The sequence below is a fragment of the Melopsittacus undulatus genome, chromosome 2 (genome assembly GCF_012275295.1).
Source record: "Melopsittacus undulatus isolate bMelUnd1 chromosome 2, bMelUnd1.mat.Z, whole genome shotgun sequence".
NCBI classification, from domain to species: domain Eukaryota; kingdom Metazoa; phylum Chordata; class Aves; order Psittaciformes; family Psittaculidae; genus Melopsittacus; species Melopsittacus undulatus.
Genome location: NC_047528.1, coordinates 50,410,676 through 50,433,379, shown reverse-complemented (window position 1 = coordinate 50,433,379; position 22,704 = coordinate 50,410,676). Strand labels below are relative to the sequence as shown.

Genomic DNA, 22,704 nt, shown 5'->3' with positions numbered 1-22,704 from the left:
AGGTTAGAGCTTCCTAAAGACACAATTGTCCACATTTATGACAAATTTTGGATAGTCATGATACCTTATCTGAATGTACATTGAAATCTAAAAATTATGACCTTAAAGACTGGGAATTGAGTAAGCCTTTTCTGATTGAAATTCAGTGATGTAGAGGCAGAGTCCGAATTATTCTGGGAATTTTGAGATGCCTTACTAGCAGTTTATGAGTCCATAAGCCCTAAACTGTGATAATTAATCTCTTTTCAGATTTATACCTGCAGGAATTGTACATATTGGAAATCAAACAGATTAAAACTGTTATTCAACATCTCTTCTTGCCTGTGCATTTCTTTCCTTAAAAAAAAGGCAATTAACCCATTCCTTCAATCTCTGTAGCAAGAGGTAAGATGGTACTCTATTTGGGAATATCCACAGTAGTTTCACAGATGCTAATAGACGTTTGCTGTTTTACATGCTCAATACATGTTACAGTTGGGAACTGTAAACATGAAGACTCAGCTGGGAACTCGGGGAAATACAGACAGCAAGCCTAGGCTCTCTGTGTTGCCATTTTATATTGTAATTAGTATTTAAACCAGATATTAGCACCTAAACAAAATAAAACTCAGGTTGCACCTTACCTGCAGTGTAAACATATGACACAGCATTTTCCCAATATCTGTTTCACTGCTCATTTAATAGTAACACTTTTATGGTGCGACCTGAATTTCCAACCCATACAAACTCCCCAACTCCAGCAAGCTAGTGTGAGAGTAGGCATGTGTGGATAAAAACAAGCCGAAAAGGTGACACTGTCATTAGACAGACAATCTTTCATTTAATGATGATAGATAAGCTCAATTTTTCAAATAGTGGGAAGGGATGTGTAAGTCATCAGGGTGCTCCTAGGTGCCCCAAATGACAGCAATTCACTCCACAATTTACTGAAGTAAGTAGAAAATATTCTGTGTTAATCCAGGTACTCCATCTGTGATGCTGATCATCCACATGACTCCATGAATGCTGTGGAAAAGTTTCTAGTTTACATATAAGGAAAACAGGAAGAAACATGTTGTTCTGATGTCCTATGGTCAAGCAAAAAAAAAACAAACCGTGATTCCCAAAGGTCTGGTTTTTGTATCTCTGTGCTTCTTGAACTCACTGAAAGGTGATGTACATATATTTGCAGAATGTTGAATCTTTTTTTCTTTCAAATAGTAGTATTATAAGAAGGCACTTTGGTTGGAATGGTGCCCATTCACATTCTTAGCACTTCTCTAAAGCCTATGAAGGCATTTGTTCCGTTTGTCCCAAATAAACAAACTACAGCTGCTATACTTCAAGAAGCAGACTGCTGCCCCTGATTGAAAACAGCTTTTAAATGTAAGAACATTTTAATATCCTTAAATTTTGTTTATTAAAAAGTCTTGTGACATAGTCCTGGTAAATCACTCAGCTCCCATATCTTTACATTTGCTAAATATGAAAAATAAATAAAATGCATCCACATATAATAGCACAACTCTACATCTTTTCTCTTATGTTTTACATGTATTACCTAACTTCTCCAACTTTGTCTCAAATGAGGTCACCTTGGATAGTTTGGATATGGTGAGCTTGTTTTATATGTTTCATTAAAATGTCCACGAATCAAATAGAAATCAAACAGAAGGATTTTTTCTATCTTATCTGCATGTGTTTAAATTAAAGGAATCTGATAGATAACCAAAGCTATGAATAACTACGGAATTCAGACTGAAATGAAGAAAATTCAATAGCTTCATAGTTTCCACTGAAAATAATGGGATTTCATAACTAACTCATTTACCTTGAATTCTAACTTTTCTGCAAGGAGTCTGTGGCAATATAATAGCTATTTATTCTATTAATTTCAATAGATTTTCAGTAAAAAGTAATGCAAAGTAGTGAGCGCACATCCAGTGACTACTAATTCAATGCCATTTTCACTTTTTATTTTAAAGAGTATATTTTTGCAAGTACTGAAAAGTAATTTTGTCGACAGGAAAAGCTAATTATTTTTTTTTCGTGTCTGTATTAGAGATCTCCAGTGTTTGGAATAATACTTTTATGCATGAAGAAGGTCTTGTAATCAATCCTGAACTCTATTCTGAAGCAGAGGGAAAAAATTCAGAAAATCTACTCCCCTCAAAAAATCCTCTCCTGAGACACAGTAAATCAGAGATCTGAGTGTCTTTCATCTCTTTTACAACAGCTTAGCAAGTATGTGTACCATATACTGAAAGGCAGATATTCCAAGAAAACGATGTTATGGTAACACCTGCAAATAAACCAAGCTAGAATTCTAAACCATCGTGAGATATAGAAGACTGACATTAGGCAGAACTATTTACTTTGCATAGTATTCTCAGATCTCTCAAACTTTGTGAAGGTTTATGGGCAAGCATTCAAAAATTTGAACAAAAAGACTTCTGATAACACAAGAATTTGTAACCAAGTTAAAAAGAGAGATTATTCTACTTCATAAATGCTTATTATTTTCACCCACAGCAAAAGCAATATTCTTCAGCTTAAACATTTGTTTCAGAAGTCCACAGAGGTGAAAGCTACAATAAAGTAAAATGCTCTTAGAAAAGTAAAGTGATGAGTAGAAACATCTCCTACAGCACTGATTAAACTGTAGTATGATTCCTGTGTGCGACATGCTTTGCATATTTATATGGAACACTAAAAGAGCTTAGAGATAAGCACAACTGGGAAAACCCTTACAAACAGCAACAACACTGCATATACTGTAGTTAGCTGAAAAGGGCTGCATTCTTGTCACTTACAATGTACTATAAAGTCAGAAATGAGAATTATTATTCAGTGTTGTGTACTTTGGAAAAGCTATTTGTAACCTGTTGTTTCCATCTGAGACTGTTTATTCTTCAAAGAGTGCAAGCCACGTCTACCTGATGGTTTCTTTCCCTGTAAGGAGTAGCTGTCTAGAGGTTGCGCCTTGTAGCTTGTTCTGCTTGAACAGTAGCAACAAAGCAGACTGGATCAGAAGTATCTCCATGTAAACTCTATCCAGGCTTATACTTGGATTTAATATTGCCAGATTTCAAGCGAATGTGAATACAACTTGAACCTTTTTACAAGACTAACCTTAGTCTACCCATCAGACGTCATGCAGCAGCTCTGCTTTTGACTTCATGACCTGTATAACTAGATATTCAAACTATGAAATTCCTTTTTGTAACAGGAGCAAAAGCTCCCCAAATTTTAGAAACAAAGTATCTTCCTGAAATGAATGGGGACTGGGGAACTTGAAGGTGCTTTCACAAAAAGAAAAATAAGTCCTTGCTTTCCTCATCTGTGAAGAACAAATAATTTTGGAATTATTTTTTAGAAATACATTCAATATCAGTGGAATTAGATCTTTGTGTATTGTTCACTGCCATATTTCCATTAGTACATGATTTGCATCAGCTAAAGTTCTGCCACGCTGTCCCTCCTGATTTCAACCTGAGTACTTTATTATACTTTTATTAAACTTTTATAAAAAAGCTTGATCGCAACTGAAATAAGTGTCTTAAAAAGGAGGTAACATATCATCGCCGTAGTTTATCTTCTTTGTAATTTAAAAAATGTTAATTTATATATGCACTTTTCAAAACATGCATCAGACAGAAAACTAGGTTCTGTATGTATTTTTCTCGCAGCGGCATTTGAACAAACCAAATATAATATGCACTTACATGAGTAGAAGACTGAAAGATACCGTAAGAATGTATTAATCTTATAAGACAGTTAAACCAAATATTATGAAAGGTCTCAGAACTGTCTAATAATTTAGAAATGATTTATTTGAGTGCAGTCAACGAGCTAAAATGAGAATGTCAGTCATTAATATCTCGAAGATTTCCCTATTACTAAAATGTGTTCTTAGCCATCAGCATAGCTTGGAGCAACCATCTCTTATGTCTCCCACAGAAAGGTTTTCCTGACAGAAAATCTTCTGGGATAAAGCAAAAAAGAAACAACCATTTAATTTTCTAATTGGTATGAAAAGCTAATGAAAGAGTAAGTGCAGTACAAAGATGAGAATCTTATTTAGAGTATGTTTCCAGCACTGCAGATATCAGCAGTTTCAACTAACAAAACATTCATGTATTTATTTTTAGTTTGTCAGAAGAAATACATAACCCCCTTCTTTTGAGTGTGTAACTGAAACACAAATCAAAAACTGTAGCTAGAATTGTCACTCTTATGTTCCTAGTTTATCAGCTTCCTTTAACCAATGTATTAAAATAAGAATGCTGAAGAATAACTAAATGCAGGTGGGTGTGATCCTACATGTTTTATTAGAATGAAATCTACTAGAAGATATTCTGTACAATTTCATTTATGAAATTCATACTAACAACTTGTGAGTATGCTTTATTGCTTTATGATCAGGATAACTTCTTGCCTTTTTGGCACTGTCCATTTACATTGGTACATTAATTTAGTGATAGTTTTCATCTCATCCTACAGCTGAGCTGAGCATGATGCTATTGTAACCTGCACACTGAAGGCAAAGACTAACCTTCATCTCATTGCACAACATCACAATGAGATGCAAAGCTTGGTTGAAATATTGGATTCTCTTTTGAGGTCAGCAACAAATATTCAGTGGACCCAAAACTGCATTCTTTATTTTTCAAGCTGTTATTTTTTCCCTACATAGTTATTTGTATTTTAAGAGTTAACAAGACATGACAGATAGAAAGGCTCTTTACTGCTGCTGCAGCAGATGGAAGTGCGATATTATGAAGGTGAGTTCCCACTGACATGGAAAGTTCAGTATGTGCTTCTGGTGGCTAAATGAAAAATACGTGTCATGGGAGTTTAAACTCCCATAGGTTAACTTGCAATATAAGCGACATTAAGGGATGTTGAATGTTATATTACAGGGCAGGTGACAGAGTTACAAGAGAAATAAGAAATATAAAGAGCTGAGTTTTTCATATTACCTTCATATTACCTTCTAAATACATTGGAATCTTCCAAATGCTTCAGAACACTTTTAGATTTCACAGTTGCCAAAATGCTGAATGAATTTTGTCCATAGCAGCTCAGTCATAGCACTGTCGACCAAACTGGTTCTCATGACTATAGAAACGATAAGACTTTCTGATATTAAGGTAGACAGAAAGGAGGGAAAAAACCCTGTGTTTTCCCCAAAAATTCCTGCATATGAAAAAAAAAAATTACAAGATGAAATGGAGACTTCACATACTGCAAGAAGGGAATTCATAGGACCTTTTCCAGAAAGAAAGGATTATTCACTCAGTCTTTTATTTTACTAAAATTCTGATCTAACGGTTTCAAGTCTTTGCTTCAAAAAATTGAAGTTTTTACTTGAATCTGGTACTGATATGAGGTACTCTGTAGGGATCTTTATCATAATCTCTTTGCCAAGCCATAAGAAATTTATAGCTCTGTCAACCACTTTTCACTCTTTTCTCTCAGCTTATCCTTAAAAAGTCTTCCTGAAATGAGAACACTGAGTGTAATCTATGCCCCTGTATATCTATGTGGCATCATTAGAAAAAAAACCCCAGCTATTTTGTTTACATTAAGGAACATACTTACAGGAAAATCCATACAAAATTATATACTTGAATAGGTTTTGCCATATTGCTAAGAAGGTTTGGAGCTTTTGGCAACATGGTGTCATTTATGTACCAGTCAAAAAAGACCAACATAAGCAGTTAAAAATTAAAGGAAATGTAATTATTTAAACTGAGACTATCTGTGCATTTGAATTCTTTTACTGAATTTTGGTTGAGTTTTTATTCTTCAAGAAACATTGAACTGAAACTTGATCTGAAGTTCAAGGACTAAAAAAAGCATAGGGAAATGATACTAAGAACCCCCTAAATATCTCATTAATGGAATTTAGCAGATACAACCCCAAATCTCCTTTTTTGCATATTGTTTATGTAGAGCATTAATATTTATTTCTAAAGGGAAATGAAAGCTATATTTCAAGTAAAAAAAAAAAAGTGCAGTTTCCTTTTAAGGTCCCAGGACAGGATTGTAAGAAACATAATGAACTACCTAAGAGATTCTTATCATAAACAGATTAGCCTTCATCAGGCAATGGCTCAAAATTACAATAAAGTGAATCAATGTCTATTTCGCTTTGACATAATTGTGGTAAGGGATTTGCACCTATCACCTTGTATTGATAATGTGTAATAACCTCAGCAAAGCATTTACAGACATAACCATGTGTTTTGACAGTAGTAAAATAGGGAGATATCTTGCTGTAGAATAAATTTGGTCTGAGTTACATGCATCTCTCTATTACATTTACCTGGATCATGGACAACATAATTTGATATTTGTTTCTAGTATGAAGTTTACAGAATCTGGAATAGCTGGTAAATCAATCTATCAGAAAGACCATTTAAAATATTATGTAGTTTCAAGTTATATTTTCTGTGTATGAAAATTGATTTTTCCTTATGCATTTTCTAAAATAGATGCAGATTCCAAGAGAAAATTTTAAAATTATAAAATGGTGTGACAGTGCAACAAAATACAGATACATGGTCTTAAATACAGCTGAATACAGGAAGAAATAAAACACAGAAAAAACAGACACAGAGGCAAAAGTTGAAACATAACTTTCAGTATTCCTCTGGGCAAAATTCAAATTATTGCATCGTTATGTTTTCCCTTAAAAATAGGAGTGACTGCAAAACAAAATTCAGATCATCTGAAGTTTATCAATACTGACCAAGCCAAATAATCAAGTAACTGAAGACATGTTTATAGAGATCACATAATTTTTACCTTTCCTAGTGAAATACAGCATTGCCCCAATTATGTACAGCCAAAGTATCAAGTTCAAATCAATTAAATTGATATTTCACCCCTCCTACTAGCAATATTTGAAAGAAATAGCTTTATATTGTTCAAAGTAGCACACATTACTGGTTAACCAAGCTTTTCTTAAAGTGGAATTTATTTCTGCTTGGGAAAAAATAAAAAGTCACATGTCCTTCACTTGGATTTGTACTCCTTGAAAAAACAACTGCATTGAAGCAGCTCTTTCAGGTAACTTAACTGTAAGAGCATGGCCAAATTTTGCAGTCTGGGTGTGTGCTCTATTCACAGCTTTATTTCATATGCCAGGGAGACGTGTTCCAAACCCCTTAAACCAGAAGTGAAACCAGACCAGGTAAGAAGCACAATAATTTGTGTCTCTTCCATGGCCTGTGAAACAGGGAAATCAGCACAGTGAAGTGCCTGAGGGGTGCCCTTCTAGGTAAACAGGGATTCAGCCCCACATAAGCCTGATTAATTGAGAGCTACATTCCTCCACTGAAAACTCTTTCGAGATGTTAATATACACTGTAGCCTAGGACAGAAAAAGCAGTACTGTTAACTGCATTCCTGCAAGCAAGAATTCCCTTGAGGAAGCTTAGCTATAGACTCGGAGAAGTACAAAATAATAATGCTTGTTTCATGCAGTATTCGAGCAATAAATAATTAACATGTTCTCCTGTTTCTAGAGGTGTCTCATGTAACAACCCTGTGTTCATTCATAGCATTTTGAAGGGCAGTAGCAAAACAGCTCCCCCAGCACTTCTCGTCCCTTGAATGTAAACAGACAAATTTGCTATTCTATGCAACTTCTCAGCTGCGCTCATGAGCCATTCATTTCACTTTGATGTAAAATGATGTGAAGGAGTTGGATATGAGGAATGAAAATGGAACCAAAAGTCATCATTTAAGTCCAATGGTTTCATTATAAAGTCTTTTAAACTTTTTTGACAATGCTGATCAGCTTTGTTGTTTTCAAAAGATGCTGTACAATCTAAATGCTGCAGTCAACCTGGGGCTCTGTTATGCCTGGTGGAAACGCTGAGTGTGCAGCTCTCATATCACTTCAAGTTTTGAGAAGCATTTCCCTACAAATGCAGAAATCATACAGTTCAGGAGTATTGTTTATGGGTGGCAAAGGCAGAATTCTAGAACTGCTGACTTCAGTCCTGTATTTTTAGCTGTCACATGACATGATGATGGGTGATGTGCTTCACATGTGCTAAATATCTTTCTACCCTTAACAAAAATGGCATAGTTAATTACCATACTTCATTTCCACAAGTCATGCCAAAGTTCAGGAGCCCAAGAAATTTGATGCTATCATTCCACTAAGTATTTGCATTTCCAAGAATCCACAATTCCTCTTCAGGAGCTGCAGGTTTCAAGAGTTACCTGGAGTGAAGCCATTAGCATCCTTTCAGGATGCATCTTCCTAGTAAGGAGTTGCCAACGGTGTCAGTGAACAGCAGGATCAGGCCAGATGAGTCCTAGCCAGTAACTGGAGCAGAAGATTCCTATAGTCCCACAGAAGAGAACCTCCTTCTTAAGGGGCATATGCTAGAGCAAATATACAGGGCAATGGATGCTGTGAGCTGCTTGTAAGAAACTGTATTGCCCCAGGAGGAGTCACAGAGATTTAGCAGGACAAGTAGAGTTTAAGCAGCAGGCAAGTGCTGGTGCTATTTGCATGCTGCTGTCACTCCCACAACTTCAGAAAGCTTCTCTCAGGATGAATTCATTACCATCTAAGGAATTACATGCCCAAGTTGTGTATCCTTTCTACTTCTGAGGGGAAAAAAACAGTAGGCGAACAGCTAATACAGTTTCCTTCTTTTACACATTATTTACCTCACTGAATGGTGATATTCCCTTTATTTCAGTGGTGTTCCTATATATTCTAAGTCTTGGTGTCATACTTAAATTATAGGCAGTGATTCTATAATTTCTGGAAAACAAGGGGAAAATATGGGATCATGGAGGCTACTGCTTAATTCTTGTTAGAGAATTAAAAAATTATAATACTGTAATCTTTTAATTTGGTATCATCAAGTTGAGTTCACATGTCATTTGTGCAACTACATATTTTTATCCTGAAATGACACAATTATTTTATGATGCTAAGTCTGGTTTGGTTTTTTTTTCAGTAGCCCTGCAAACTTCTTCACGTAGGGTACTTATGCATTCTGGAGACTGGTGGGCCTGAAGCACACTAAAGGTTTTTTCACAACAGCATTGGATTTACATCCACAAATCTGGTTCTCAGCTTCTGAGCAACTGAATTTGTGGTTGTACACACAACAGAGTACTCTGCTCATTTTCCCTTGCTTTTGCGAAACATAAGCTAAACTGGGAAAAAAATAATTCTAAACTACAGATTCCATTTTTTCATACACAATCAGGACAAGGCTTCACAACCCTTAGAGCTATCCATCAAACCCTGCCACTTCAACTAAGGGAATAGACATTGGTGTATAATAAGAACTACTGTAGCCTGTACAGACAAGAGACTTACAGAAAATGTTTCTTCTCCAAACTCTGGAGGCACTGAAGTTTCTCTAAGAAATGGGTAGAAAAAATGAAATCTATCAGAAAGAACAGATCATTTAAAATATTATGTAGTCTCAAGTTCTATTTTCTGTGTTAAGATTTATCTATTCTCATTCTGATGCGAGGCAAATATGGTTTCACTAGAGGTGTCATGATACATTTAATTCAAGGAGAAAGTAAGAAAGGATGATTTTAGCCTAAACAATTAAATATTTGCATTTAATAATGTTGACACTAACTGAAAATAAAGCTTTATATTTACAGGTTTTGATTTTTAGGCTGATTTTTTTTGATGAACGCTGTCAGTTTCATATGAGCACAAGATGGACATTGTGAAATTTTAGTGTTTGCATTCAAGTACCCATTCAATTCTCGTGAAACCAAAATTCATTCATTTCTGCCAGAATTTAGAGCAATGGCACTGCAGGAATGCAGGAACCTTCTGCAGTGCCTCTCCATGAAGAGAATAATATTTTTTCTCCCAGAGTCCTTATGAGCATACAGCATACTTTCATATAATGATTAAGGAGGAGGCTGGCAAAAGGAAGAAATTCAAGAGCCAGGTAACCAAGATTGCTAGCATGCCTGGTTTTAGCTCTTACTTAACCATGATCAAGCAGGAGCAAGACTTGGGCCTATTGAGACTTACAACAGATTGCCAGACATTGTCTATATTGGTAAGGGTAAATAGAAGTGACAGATATTGCACAGTTCAGAGAAAGAAGAGGTGAAAAACCCCATCTCAATCCACTTCAGAGCTTTCCTATTTCCATGAACCTGATATGTAGATGCCTAACAGCTGTGGCTGTGTTTATTTACAGGAGCTGTTCACACAGGAACAAGAAAATTGTAAAGGATTACTATTACAGACTGATTTTCCCATGAACCAAAGTGAATCTTGAAGTTATTCTTCTAATAAGCCATTAAAAAGGACAAATTTAGGTGGTCTTTTGAAGCACTAAAAAGACAATGTTTATCCTTGTCCTGAGGGCTTTTGTAAGCATTAAATAAAACTGACTGCATATTTTCATCACTGTAAAGCTTCCATTAGGAATAAGTAGTTAAGGTTTTGATGGGGAGTTTTGCTGAAAACAAACGAATGAGACTGCATGGTATGCTGTACCTCAAGAGGTCTCCTAAGGTGTCTGAGTCATACTGATGAGAACTAAAAAGCGGGATTCTTAAAGCACAGTAATGAGAAAATTTATTTGTAATGCAGAGCTGCTATAATGTCACTGAGTGAAACAACTTCAAGACTGGAAGGAGAAGCTTTTGCTGAAAATTTGCAGATATGATTTTCTTCTGTGGCTAAAGTCTGGCATGGCAGTGGCAGTAAGAGCTGGCTCTGGATCTCTGAGCCTGGATGCCAGCTTTGCTGGCTTTGAGCACTACTGTGTAAACACACCACATGCTGATCTGCCTTGCTATATACTACAGAGCTTGTCAAATATTGAAGACACTGCTAGCAAAGCCACTTGCTCTCCAGCCTGATCAGAAGGACAGCTGTGGATATGAACTAGTGGATAAAGCAGTGGTCAGGATGAGATGCAACCACTTTCATGGAAATCACCTTTTTGAGGGTGTTGATTCTGAAGCTGAAGGAGGGCACCAAGAGAAAGTGTGGTGCCCACTAAGGGGAGCTCATTCCTTGACTGATATTCCTGCTTGTGAAAAAGAGCCGTTAAAGGGAAATAAACGATCAATTGTAGAGAAAGCCAATGTTAAGGAAAGTCAAACTATCTGGAGATAGAAACAGGGACTGAAATACAGAGTAGCTACAGAAAGACTACTAACAGTATTGCTAAAATTGAAAGTAATTCCCTAAGATAGATGGGGTTTGAATTTTTGTAAATGGGAATAATTTTATCTGTCTCTTCTATGCTTCCATGACAGAACAAACAGTGGGATCTCTGATCCTTATTGCTGTTAATTGGTATAGCTTCACAGAGAAGCATAATTTTGACTATATCTGTTAGGCCATGAGACAGAGAAAATCCCTTTTCCCCACTGCACAGAATCAGTCAGCTCCTCTCCTGAGGCAACCTCCTTCCTCAGCAGTGCAGTTCCTGTACTCATTCTTTTTATCTTGCACTTGATAACTTTGTTTGAGGCTGGTGCAAAGGAGATTATGAGGCATAACAATCAAAACAAGCTTTGCCAAAATACACATGTCCAAAGTCAGTGTGGCTGGTTTACTTTACATACCTCTTAAAGATTTTATATAGATACCTAGAAGAAGCATTTATTCATTATAGTTTTATAGCTATAATATATTTATTAAAGACTGTCTTCCTTTCTCAGGCAAAATTCTGAATTTTAGAAGATTTCTGCTAGAGTGAGATGTGGTTCATTTGGCTTTTATTGTGCAGTAATGAAGGCAACAAAATACAAAAAGCCTGTAATGAAATGTTACATAAAAAGGACACAGACCTTAAGGTGACACAAACAGGAAAAATATAATAAACCATGTGTCATGCTGCTGCAGCTGTTTCACCTCTTCCCAATTTTCACAGTCTATAAAATCTTGGAAAGCACCAGATGTTTAGGGGAAGCTGTCCCACTCTCCCTAGCTTTGAAAGTAGATGCAAGATTTATTAGTGCTATATAAATGTGTTTTCAGTCCCGACTTTAATATTTATAAACTAGGTGGAATAAGTAACACATCCTGTTGTCAGAGACCCCATTTACTTTCCTCTGCTCCTCCTCACTTGTATATCTTGGGTGTTGCTGGACAATTGCAGGAACTAAAGAACAATAACAGAGACATTGCAAACTGTAGTATTTGCTTAGTTACTGACAACACATCTGAGAGTTTTCTCCTAGTACTAACTTCTGCCAAAACATCCTTGCAATACACAGATTATGAGTGAAGCAAAACTATCTTCTTGTGTATGAATATGCTCTAGCATTTGGGATTCCTGCCTACGCAGGGACTGCTAGTGCACAAAATTATCTTTTTTTTTTTTTTAATTTTTATTTTTCCTAGTGCATGGTTCCTAGTATTGGAACAGAGATAAAAACTGCTCATGCATAATTTCCAATCTTTCATAGCTCAGCGGTGCTCTAAAGTGTTGCCGTCTGTTTTAATTCAGTGAGTAGAAGTTTTGTTGTGTTTAGTACTAAGGGAATTATGTGTGTTATTAGAAAGCCTCTGACAGCTGTCAGAGACAGAGACAACTTGCCACATATCAATCTTTTATAAAGTAAAGTCTAAGGACCCTCATTCTCAGCAAAACTGTCAGAGGCCTCAAAAATGGGATAAAACAGAATACCTTTTCCAGACACAGGAAAATCTCTGTCTCTCCCCCTGTATTCCCTTCCCCATCAAGTTGTTGAGGAGAAGTCGTATAGGTAGAAGAAAGAGAAAACATTTCTTGATGTGTTTGTACTTTATACTACCTTGTCATCACTGACCTGAAGGGATAATTGCCTTTAAGCCTGCTTACCTTTAAGGAAGAACATAATGTATTGCACAGCATTTAATGAATTACCACTCTGTTTTAACATAATTTACAAACTTTAATGCAGTTTTTCTTTTCTGAGAGCAAGAACATTAAAAATCTGAAGGACAGTGATGAAAACAAGGGTTCTGCATCAAAGACTCTGAAAGACTCAATCTGTAAGCATTTACATGCTTTCCAACACATACCTCACCCTGCCCAGCACTCTTACAGAATTTAAAGCACCAGAAAAGGTGCTTTCTCTTAAGGCCTGAAATCCTGCCTTCCAGCTTTTAATTTGAACAGCTGTCTGCCATAATAAAAACTCTGCTATTTCAGTTAAAATGTTTGGGGCTTTTCTTTTTTGTTTTTCTACAAGCCTACATTATTTTCTTCGATCAGAATTGGTGACAATCCAGCTCTTGCTTACTCTTTAATGGTAAAGGGTAAGTAACTTATTCCATGTCTTCAATAGATTGGTATTGTTTTCCCATCAACTCCTACTTAGCTTTCTGAGGATGAACTGACACTTCTTTTCACACCAGTAATCCCACAGTTATCCTTCCATACAGCACTGCTTGTTGTGTCAGCTTCTTTAACCAGTTGGAGGAACTGAGAAGACACATTTATTTACAACATTTGTTTATTATTGTTGTTTGCATTTTTTCCATATGCTATTTTTATAGAACACAGGATGTTTTTCATTCTTCACGCTCTGATTCGTTTTTCAGCCTGTTTTCCCTATCCATCTTGCACCACTGGGTAAAGTGAAAATCCATGAATGAGTCAGAGTCAAATTTTTAAAGTCACATTGGTCAGTGGGGTTTGAAACTAAGAAAGATGAGTTTGCTTGTATTTTGTCTTTCCAAAAGTAGAAAATACATTCCTTTTCTTTGTCTGTGCTAAAAAGAGTTTCATCTCATGTTTTACAGCTGCTTTTACTTTCCTGAAATCCAGTCTAGACTGTGAGATGTTCATTAGCACCTGGTGTAACTAGCTGTTTCTTTTCTTTATATATTATCATTAGCCTTATCTAATTCTTCATCCTATTGTGTCTATCATCAAAAGCAACTTGGAGTTCTTATTTCTTGTGAAATATTACTCTTCTGGGTGATTTTTTTGTTTGATTTTTTTTTGTTGTTTCTTGGTACAGGATATCTGAATGGCTTTTTAAAGGAAATTTCTTAGTTTACTTGAGTAAAGAATTATGTGAATAAAACTGTAATAGCAGTCTTCCTTAAATACATACTCTGTGCTCAATCCTAACATTTTGATTGCATGTTTGATACTTTCTATTCAACACAGTGAAAGGGAGACTAACATATTTCAGTCAAGAACAAGAAATTAATAATTTGCCATTTATGTAACTTTTGAGGATTTTTGCCTATATACTGCCAGAATTAAGAACAGCAGCTGTTGTGATTTATGTTGACTGGATATATAATGTTACTCTCTTAGTGTGCAAAAGCCTAGTTTTCGGTTGTAATACATACTATTATGCCACGTTAAGCTTGTTTTCAAATCCTCGACTAAAGCTTTCTCAACATTTCACATATCATGTAATAATTCAGCTTAGAAGCCGTAACACCACACCATTCCTTTTGAAATATGAAATACAAAATGTTACTGGCTCAGGAGGGAAAGAGTAATCTCCTACTGCAAGCCATAAGGTCAATTAGAAAGTAAGGTACATCTGCCGTTGCTTCATTGCGAATATCAACCAACAGTGTCTTCTAACCTCACAAAAGTCTGCAGATGTTTGCCATTATAACCATTTCCTTTCACTAATATTTAAACTCTTCTTACCTATGAACAGATTCCACTCAGTATCCAAATCAGCCTGATTTGCTAGGCAGCCCTTCATTACATTGAGGCAATAGTTGTTGCAAGGTTTCACAGTGGGAAGTCCTCTGCAGTAAGGGCAGTACAACATCTTCATTAACGCCCGGATGCACCCTGGGGTGGGACTGACCTGCAGAATTTAAGGGGGGGAAAGAAAAAGAAAAAGGAGGAAATCAATCTCCTGTTCTGTGAATTTTGGGATTGCTGAGATTATGCCTTTCAGGCAGTAAGTGCAGAAGGGGCAATTTGTGGAAAGAACTCAACCCTTAATAACATTCTCCTATGAGACTAATCGATTCCTGTCAATTAATTTCATTTAGTACAGCCAGCAGTGATTTTCAGGAATGCAAAACTCAACACTCACCTACTGATGGCAGTACTTGTGTGTCCAGCTCTCCCACACAAAGTCTACTGGAAAGAGAAGGAAAAACTTCCAGGGAATCAGCTGGACAGTATCTGACTGATCCTAAACACAGAGGATCCTGAGGAGACCCCATGCGCTTCCTACTCAAGCTAGAACTGTCAGTCACATTGTCACTGGATCAGATTCTCTGCTTCACTAAAGCATAATAAATCCAGATAATTGTGATGATTTCTATAAAATTATTCAGAACTGCACCATGACAGGGGGATATCATTCTATTTTCAGGAAAAAACATCCTTTGTCTTCTCAGACAGTTTCATAAGGAGGTCAGGCAGGGGTTGTTTTTTGTATGCTTTCAACATCTCGGGTGACAAAAAGCATTATCGACAGCAGTCTAATGCATTTCTATTTCCATACCAGCATAGTACAACATGGCTGCAAGTGGTGAACTCAAAGCAGCCACCAGCATCAATGGAAAGACACCCAATGAGTTTAGGATTTCCAATCAGTCATTAACACTGGGCATGGCTGACAGAAAGAAGTAGTGTGTAGATATTATTTTTTAGTAATACGCATTACAGTTTGCTCTAGAATGGCACAGGTTTCCTTGAGAGGGAGCATGGAGGTTAGAGAAGGGTTTTTGCATAAGGCCTCTCCATTATTTTTGCCCTTTACCTCACTTTTTTTAGTCATCAAAATGCTGGTCATCTATTCAGGAATGTATCTTCTGTGTTCAGTGGTGAGAAATAGGCCCTTTTTGAGTTGTTTCTTTATTCTGCCTCTGGAAGGGTACAGTAAATCATCATCTGGAGAACATTCACTGAATCCTCCATACTTAAATTTAAAATGCACAAATTAGTCACGTCTGACAACCATGTGAAGTTCCTTGAGTAAATATGATTTCCCTCATTCTCTCATTTCCATATTTAATTGTTTCATCTCAGACTTAAAATCCTATGTACTACTACAATATACATTTTCAGGCCTGAAATCTTGCGTTAAAAGCATACATTAGGTACTACTGCAATAACAACTTGTCACGGTGCAGTGGAGCGTGAGTTTCTTGTGCTGAGGTGACAATCTAGAGCAATGACAAAGGGCTACAGGTTCCTCAGTGATTTCAAAATTCCTGGTCAGGAAAGCGCGAACCAACGGCATTCCTTTCACTCATTCTCTTAGTTTATGAATAAATGCAACACTGATTTTTAGAGAACTATGCAGAACATACTCTTCACACTGGACATTTTTACATGAAAATGTCTCTGTTAAGAGTTACAGCAGATGCTTTTGAGTATGGTCAGAAGTGAATTTTGCCTTGGTTTCCTAGGGAAATGCACTTTACTAGCACACCATTCTGATGGTGTGTATGAAAGTATATTTATACATCCTTTTCTGATAGCTTTGGAATCTTTAGCCAATTTCAATCAAGTTTGACAGAGGACTTCAGGTTTCACAACATGAAGTTCCTGTAAGTTTTTTTAAAATAGCTGGGAGAAGAAAAAGAGAGGTTCTATTACTGCCTTTATTGAGGAAAAGGCTGAAGCATGAGGTCAATTCCTCACAGATATCAAAGAATCCATGTGGAGGAATGATGTTATGAATGAATCATAGGTTAAAAAAGCACCAGGGGGAACTTTCACCTTATTAAACAACAGAAAATGCAAAAAGAAAAGCTGGACTTCATTTTCCACTGCTCAGAACTATTTTTTAGAGGCTCTTACCCAACTGTTTTAACTTTTTACCTCCAAACTTAGAACAGGCCCATTTTTACAAAAAGTTTAGCACCAAAAGCAGGATATAAGCAGAATACATATACTCATGGAATCTTCAAAATTACTTTGAGATCGCTGCTTAAAGCCTGAGTAATTTCTGCCTGGGGGCACTGAGAGTTTTATCAACAAAGTTCCTTTTATGTTTAAAATTATGCTTCTTTCCAGGCCCAAAAGTCTTGTCAATGTAAAGTTGTCAGCACCTAGCTTACCCCTGAGTTCAGCTGGAATCCACATGTTCTCTCATACACAACTTCCCAAATCCACTTTGTACTTGTACTAACAGCATATATACCTATAGGAACTTGAACTTACACAAAATCTTCCTGACAATTTCATTCTTTAAAAGCATAGCTAGAGAGAAGACAACCTCTGTCTTTATATTATATCTATATGTATCAAATATGATAAATATTTATGTGAGCCTTATTTTATCACAAGGGTAGTCAGAAAGGTAAGTAGCTATCACATCTTGGAAGTTTGAAGGCTAAAGGTTAAATACCGTGTTACAGCAGTTAAGTGCCATTGTGAACGTAGCCTTCACTCAGCAGCCATGTTTTAGTTCTCAGACTCAGCTGTTTTTAGTGTACTTTTATTTTCAGAGAATATGGTCAGGTCTTTTTCCTCCCTCAACAACAGCTGAAGTATCCTTCATGCAAAAAATAATGAAATTTTGCTCTAACATGCTGAAATCTTTGTTTAAAAAAAAATAAAAATACTCATATGAACACCTGAAATCTGGAGTTTATCACAGACAATTGACTTTTAACCACCTGCAATTGTCTTGCTACTTCTTGCTATTGGCAAATTCTGTGAAATGTATTTTCAAAGCCAATTTTTATCTTAAAAAAAGAAAAAAATAGTTAGAGTCTCTCATGGCTAATAGTACTTTTCTGCAGACCAGTCAAAAGGCAGATATTCATTTCATTCAGAAGTATTCAAGACCTGCATTTGCTGAGGAGAGCTGATCCTCACCTCCCGAGTCTAAATATTTTTTCTGCAACTGATATTTACGGATGGATACAGCTTTTTTTTGTGTGTGTGTGTTTAAAATACATTGCAATTGGCTCTGTGCTAATCACAGCAGACACACTTCCATGAACTTCGAAGTTTAGAAATTAGTCCTCATGTAAATCATGTATTATAAATCAATCAGATCACACTGAATGATATAACTGGGGAAACTGCTATAAAGGAGTCATTAATTATATCATGCTGTCTTCCTGACTGACTAGGACATCTTCATTCTAGTATAAGCATATGAGGAAGACAGTCCATTAGAAAAGTGCCTTTCTGAGCTTTGATTGAACCTAGTAGCTGCAGGACATGTTACATCACTGCATTTTGTAACATTTTCTGACAACTTCAGCTTTATCTAAATGCATATTTTTGCATACATGCAAAAAAACCCCAAAGCAAGATTCTTAACAGCTTTATTACTCAACACTTGTTTTCCCCTTCAGAAATTCTAGGGGGAGTATTATTTCATTTAGAAAACAGATTTTGCAGTGGTGAACTTGCAAATATAAATAATTGAGGAGAGAACTTTGGTAAAAGCCGTGAAACTGTACTCTCCTGTAACACTGCATTTGCAAATGCTGCTTTGTTATGTAATTGACCTGGTTTTTATAATCAAAAACCTTGGCTTTGTCAGGCACATAAACATAAATCTTCTTTCTGATACACACAATCAGACAAACTGATTAAACAGCCTGTCACCTTTAGAAGGATCAAACACACTGATATGCAGTTTCTCCACTTCAATTTACAGATTTCCTACCAAAGGAGCTTGTATATGTTGTCTGGTACTAAAGTAGCGTCTTTCTTTCAAAGAAGGTACCTAAATTCACAGCATAAAGCCATACTTAGATCCAGATACTACCATTTCTTGGCATATAATAAAATCTTGGCATATAATGAAATCTATCAAATACAAGGAAAACTAATCCAAACTGAATGCCATCCCAGAGGCAACAGCTGGGAGGACACAACTTCTTCCTGCATTTCCTATGCTCCCAAAGGAAATGATCAAGTTTAGAACCATAGAGTCACCCCTTAGCATGAAGATCTTGGGAGGGAAACTGGTGGTAAGAACCTGCTCATAACTAGCCAACTGACCCAGGAAGTAGACACTCTTTTTCAAATGCTCTACACTAGAATAACCCATAGTCTGGTAAGGAGAAGAAGACTGAATTTTATTTCTTACAAACTTGATGAATGCACTAAGAACCAGGTGCTGGATAAAAAGTAAAAACTTCTACTTCCTTCCCATTTGGTGTTCAAGATGAATTATCAAATACTTTCCTTTAGACAAGAAGGTGAATTATATTATTGCAATCCCATGTAAATGGCGAACAACTGGAGAGAGTGTTTATGTCTAAAATCTCCACAGTATAATTCTAGTATTTCTATCCAAAATTATATTTAAAATCAAATGGGCCATAAGGAATAGAAGTTCATGCCTGTAATTTCAGAAGAGAGGGAAGAAAAACCTTTAATTAAGAATTGCTGGTTATTGCATTCAGCCTGCTAGAACTTAGGACACTTTTACTAAGCACAAAAAAAAGGGTTTCTTATCACCCATTGCAACAGTGAAGTAACTTAGATCAGATTGAGATGTATCATGAAGTAAACTTTATAAGGTATACAGGATTACAGCAAACCTTTGGATCACCCATCCTAAGAGCTAGAAGTCCTTTTTTCTTTCATTTTTAATTCACTTCAGTGCAAAGACTAAAGTTTAGCCCAACCATTTGCTATTTTTGTCATATAGCTTTGAAACTATCTCCTCAAAATGTTACAACTGCTTCCTATTTGTTTTAATACTAGGAAAAGCAGGTAAAGCTTAGCTGGCAATGATGCTTTTCTTCCTTTTGCTCTTTCTTTTCTTCAAACAAGATTTGCTCACAGTTGGATCTAACTGATTTGTTTTATTCCTTGTCCATATTTTAGCTATTTTCATGAGCACTGTGCTAGTGCTGATTTTATTTAATAATATAGATATCAAGCAAGTTCCTTTCATCAGATTTCAGCTGAAAATATCTCTGTAACTACATAGAAATATTCATCAGATATTTGAATGCTTTATTGAAATACTTCTCATTGTTTCAGTCTGGCTTTTAGATGCTAAGATCTCAATTCACTGCTTTTATAGCACAACCTGATATAAAACTGGAAATACTGCATCAGCCATACTGAGTCGGGAATTTATATTGTAGATCAATTTGAGAATACTTGCTTATATCAACCAAATGTCCGGTCCAATACTAACCTAAAGATATAAATAGTTATCTTTTTAGCAATTCATATCATTCCAGATGACTGAAGGGTAGAAGACCTGGTTTGAGTACTACAGCTTCATATTTGCATCTTTGACTTTGTGCTTGAATAATACAAAAATAAAAGTAAATAACTACAGCCAGTTAAACACAGGTAAGATTCCCCTAGTTCTGGGATAGTATATCTCTAGAATGTGGTGAGTTAAAACAAGGTAAATTTATATGTAATATTTTCACATACAATAAAATATGTATTTTTTTTAGAAAATAAAGAATTTCTAGTTCAATATGGTAATTAAGCTATTAGAAAAAGATTTGGGGCAATATAATGGAACCCTAGAAAATTTTATACTGTAAAAGAGAAATTATACATTTACTATTTGATACAAACTGTGCAGCATTAAGCAGTTACTACACTGCAACTGAGAGGAGCCACCTTATTTTTTTCTAAAAGAAGACGAACTTTTAGCCATTGTCCTTGTCCAACTGAGATGTCCTTTTTCACTGTCAACAATGTTGAAATCATGGGAATTATGGCAAATGGATTTAATTTCAATACTTTATTAAAATTTGAGCCATTTTTCATACTTTATTATTTGGTCTTCTTAGTATGTCTATAGTTGTGTTCCTGTATATATATGTAGTTCTGGAAGGCTGACAAATATTGCTCTTCCATCTAACAGATGAAAAAAAATTAAAATATCACAAGCAATTTTTAAAGGTATATATATGGATAAAACCCTAAAAGCTATGTACCAGAATTTTTCAACACTGCTCATAAGTATCATTTTTATCTGTGATTTACCTCAGTTATCATGACATGTAATTCTGAAACTGGCTACAGGAAAATAAGGACTGCAAGTCTCTAAGTGATTACATCAGGAGATTGCATATCGAATAATAAATTATTCTTGGAGAAATGAACTGTGGAATTTCACAACTTCCCCACAGAAGTCAAGGGCAAAATCACACAAGGACAAAATGGGTGAGACTGAACCTCTATTTACAGAGGAGAAGAATAGCTTCTCCTATTTTTAGGAAACTGGGAAAATTACTTATCAGATTATCTGAATGCAGAAAATCCAAATTTAGAAAACCACTTGGAAAGCTGCAGTCACAGGGATATTTTTTCTAAAGCTGTTTTTTTAATCTCTTGAATCACTTCTGTGAGATGTTTTAAAGCATTATGTTTTCACTATTTAAGTTTTTACAAAATAAAATGTTGAATGCTCAGACCTCAACATTAAAATGTTCTTCTTACATCCCTTAAATTTTACCTGTCAGAGGCATAATCATTTTCAAATAAACTAGGTGGAAGCATGCTGCTTGATTCTAAATATGATTAAACTGAGAATTTCTTAGACTGAAAATAGTGCAAGCTGACAAAATACTCCAGTATATGGGGATTTACATGCTGTGAGATATTAATGAGCTGAAAAATGTGTCCTGTAAATTTTCTGGAAAAATATTTACCTTTCACATCTCTTGTTAGAGTAAGCCCACATTAAATAGAATTTGAGGTATGGATTTTGCCTGTTGTTTCCCCAGCATTTCAAGGGCAAAGATAAGGTGAAAAATCTTTGAAATAATTTCTTTCTTTCACTCCCAGGAGATGAGAAATTTTCTGTTGCACAGAAATAAGGAAGGGATCTTATAGATTGTGAGGCTTTTCAAATCCCACCAGCTCTTCTGGCACATAAACTTTAAGATACTCTCTTAATAAAAAGTACTTCCTCTGCTTTCTTCCTGGAGAAAACAACCCACTGCATCTCACTTAAAAGGGAGTCTGCCGATTTCTTCCAGCCTCATGTTGAAATGTCTATGGCTTCTGACAGATCCTGAGATCGATTCTGCTTTGAATGCTATAATTACTTGCCTTCAGAGCTCTTTTATAACGGCATACATGAATTTCCAAATGGAGGTGTCAATCTGGCTCTTGAGGCCAGGTGATGTCTTCCTATCAAAGTCGCACAGGTCGGGATCTGATTCCTAGAAGCTATTTGCTGCTTCTGGTGGTTTTCATCTTTTGTGAGTATGAAGAATTTATGCTACACCTTTAGCATGCAAATACAACCGGCAAGGTTGTGGTTATCTTTCAAAACCTGTGTCCTCTTTTGTTAAAAATGCTTCTGTTCTACATGGTATGCTGTGAGATGTGAATGCTGGTGTGTATAGTGTTAGTTTCATGGCATGAAAAGTACTGTTACTTGGGAATCTAATACCCATAAAAGGGCTGGGCTGGTAAAACATTAGGTATTTTTTAAATTCTTCTCTCAGTACTTCTCAATTATTTTTACAGCTGTTTCTAGGTTAATTATCTCTGAATCAAGAAATATCACTGTATTTTCAAGAAGTAATTTCAATCACATCTCTTTCAGCTTCCAGACCCAACAAAGACTTCTATTTTATTGTCACTCTTGGCATTAACTTCTGTCTCTGCTCAACCTCAAGCTTTCTGCAATAGTTTGTGTTAATCCTAGAAAATGGGATCACTCAAAACAGTGGTCATTTGCAACCAAAGCAGACTGTCTGACTCCCTGTCTGCCACACAGAGGGACCTCTATCAAGGCAGATTGCTGAGCACAACTGATTCAGTCTCAGTGATTTCCTTAAGAGCAAATTAAGTATGGACTTGC

General features: G+C 35.9%; 1 protein-coding gene across 1 annotated transcript in view; it reads right to left on the bottom strand.

Annotated features, from left to right (window-relative positions):
- GPC6 (glypican 6) overlaps positions 1-22,704 on the bottom strand; it is a 710,559-nt gene that overhangs the window by 170,957 nt on the left and 516,898 nt on the right. The window contains exon 4 of the mRNA XM_031045196.2: positions 14,622-14,787. Within this exon, the coding sequence (XP_030901056.2) occupies positions 14,622-14,787 (166 nt within the window). The remainder of the gene's footprint in view (positions 1-14,621; positions 14,788-22,704) is intronic.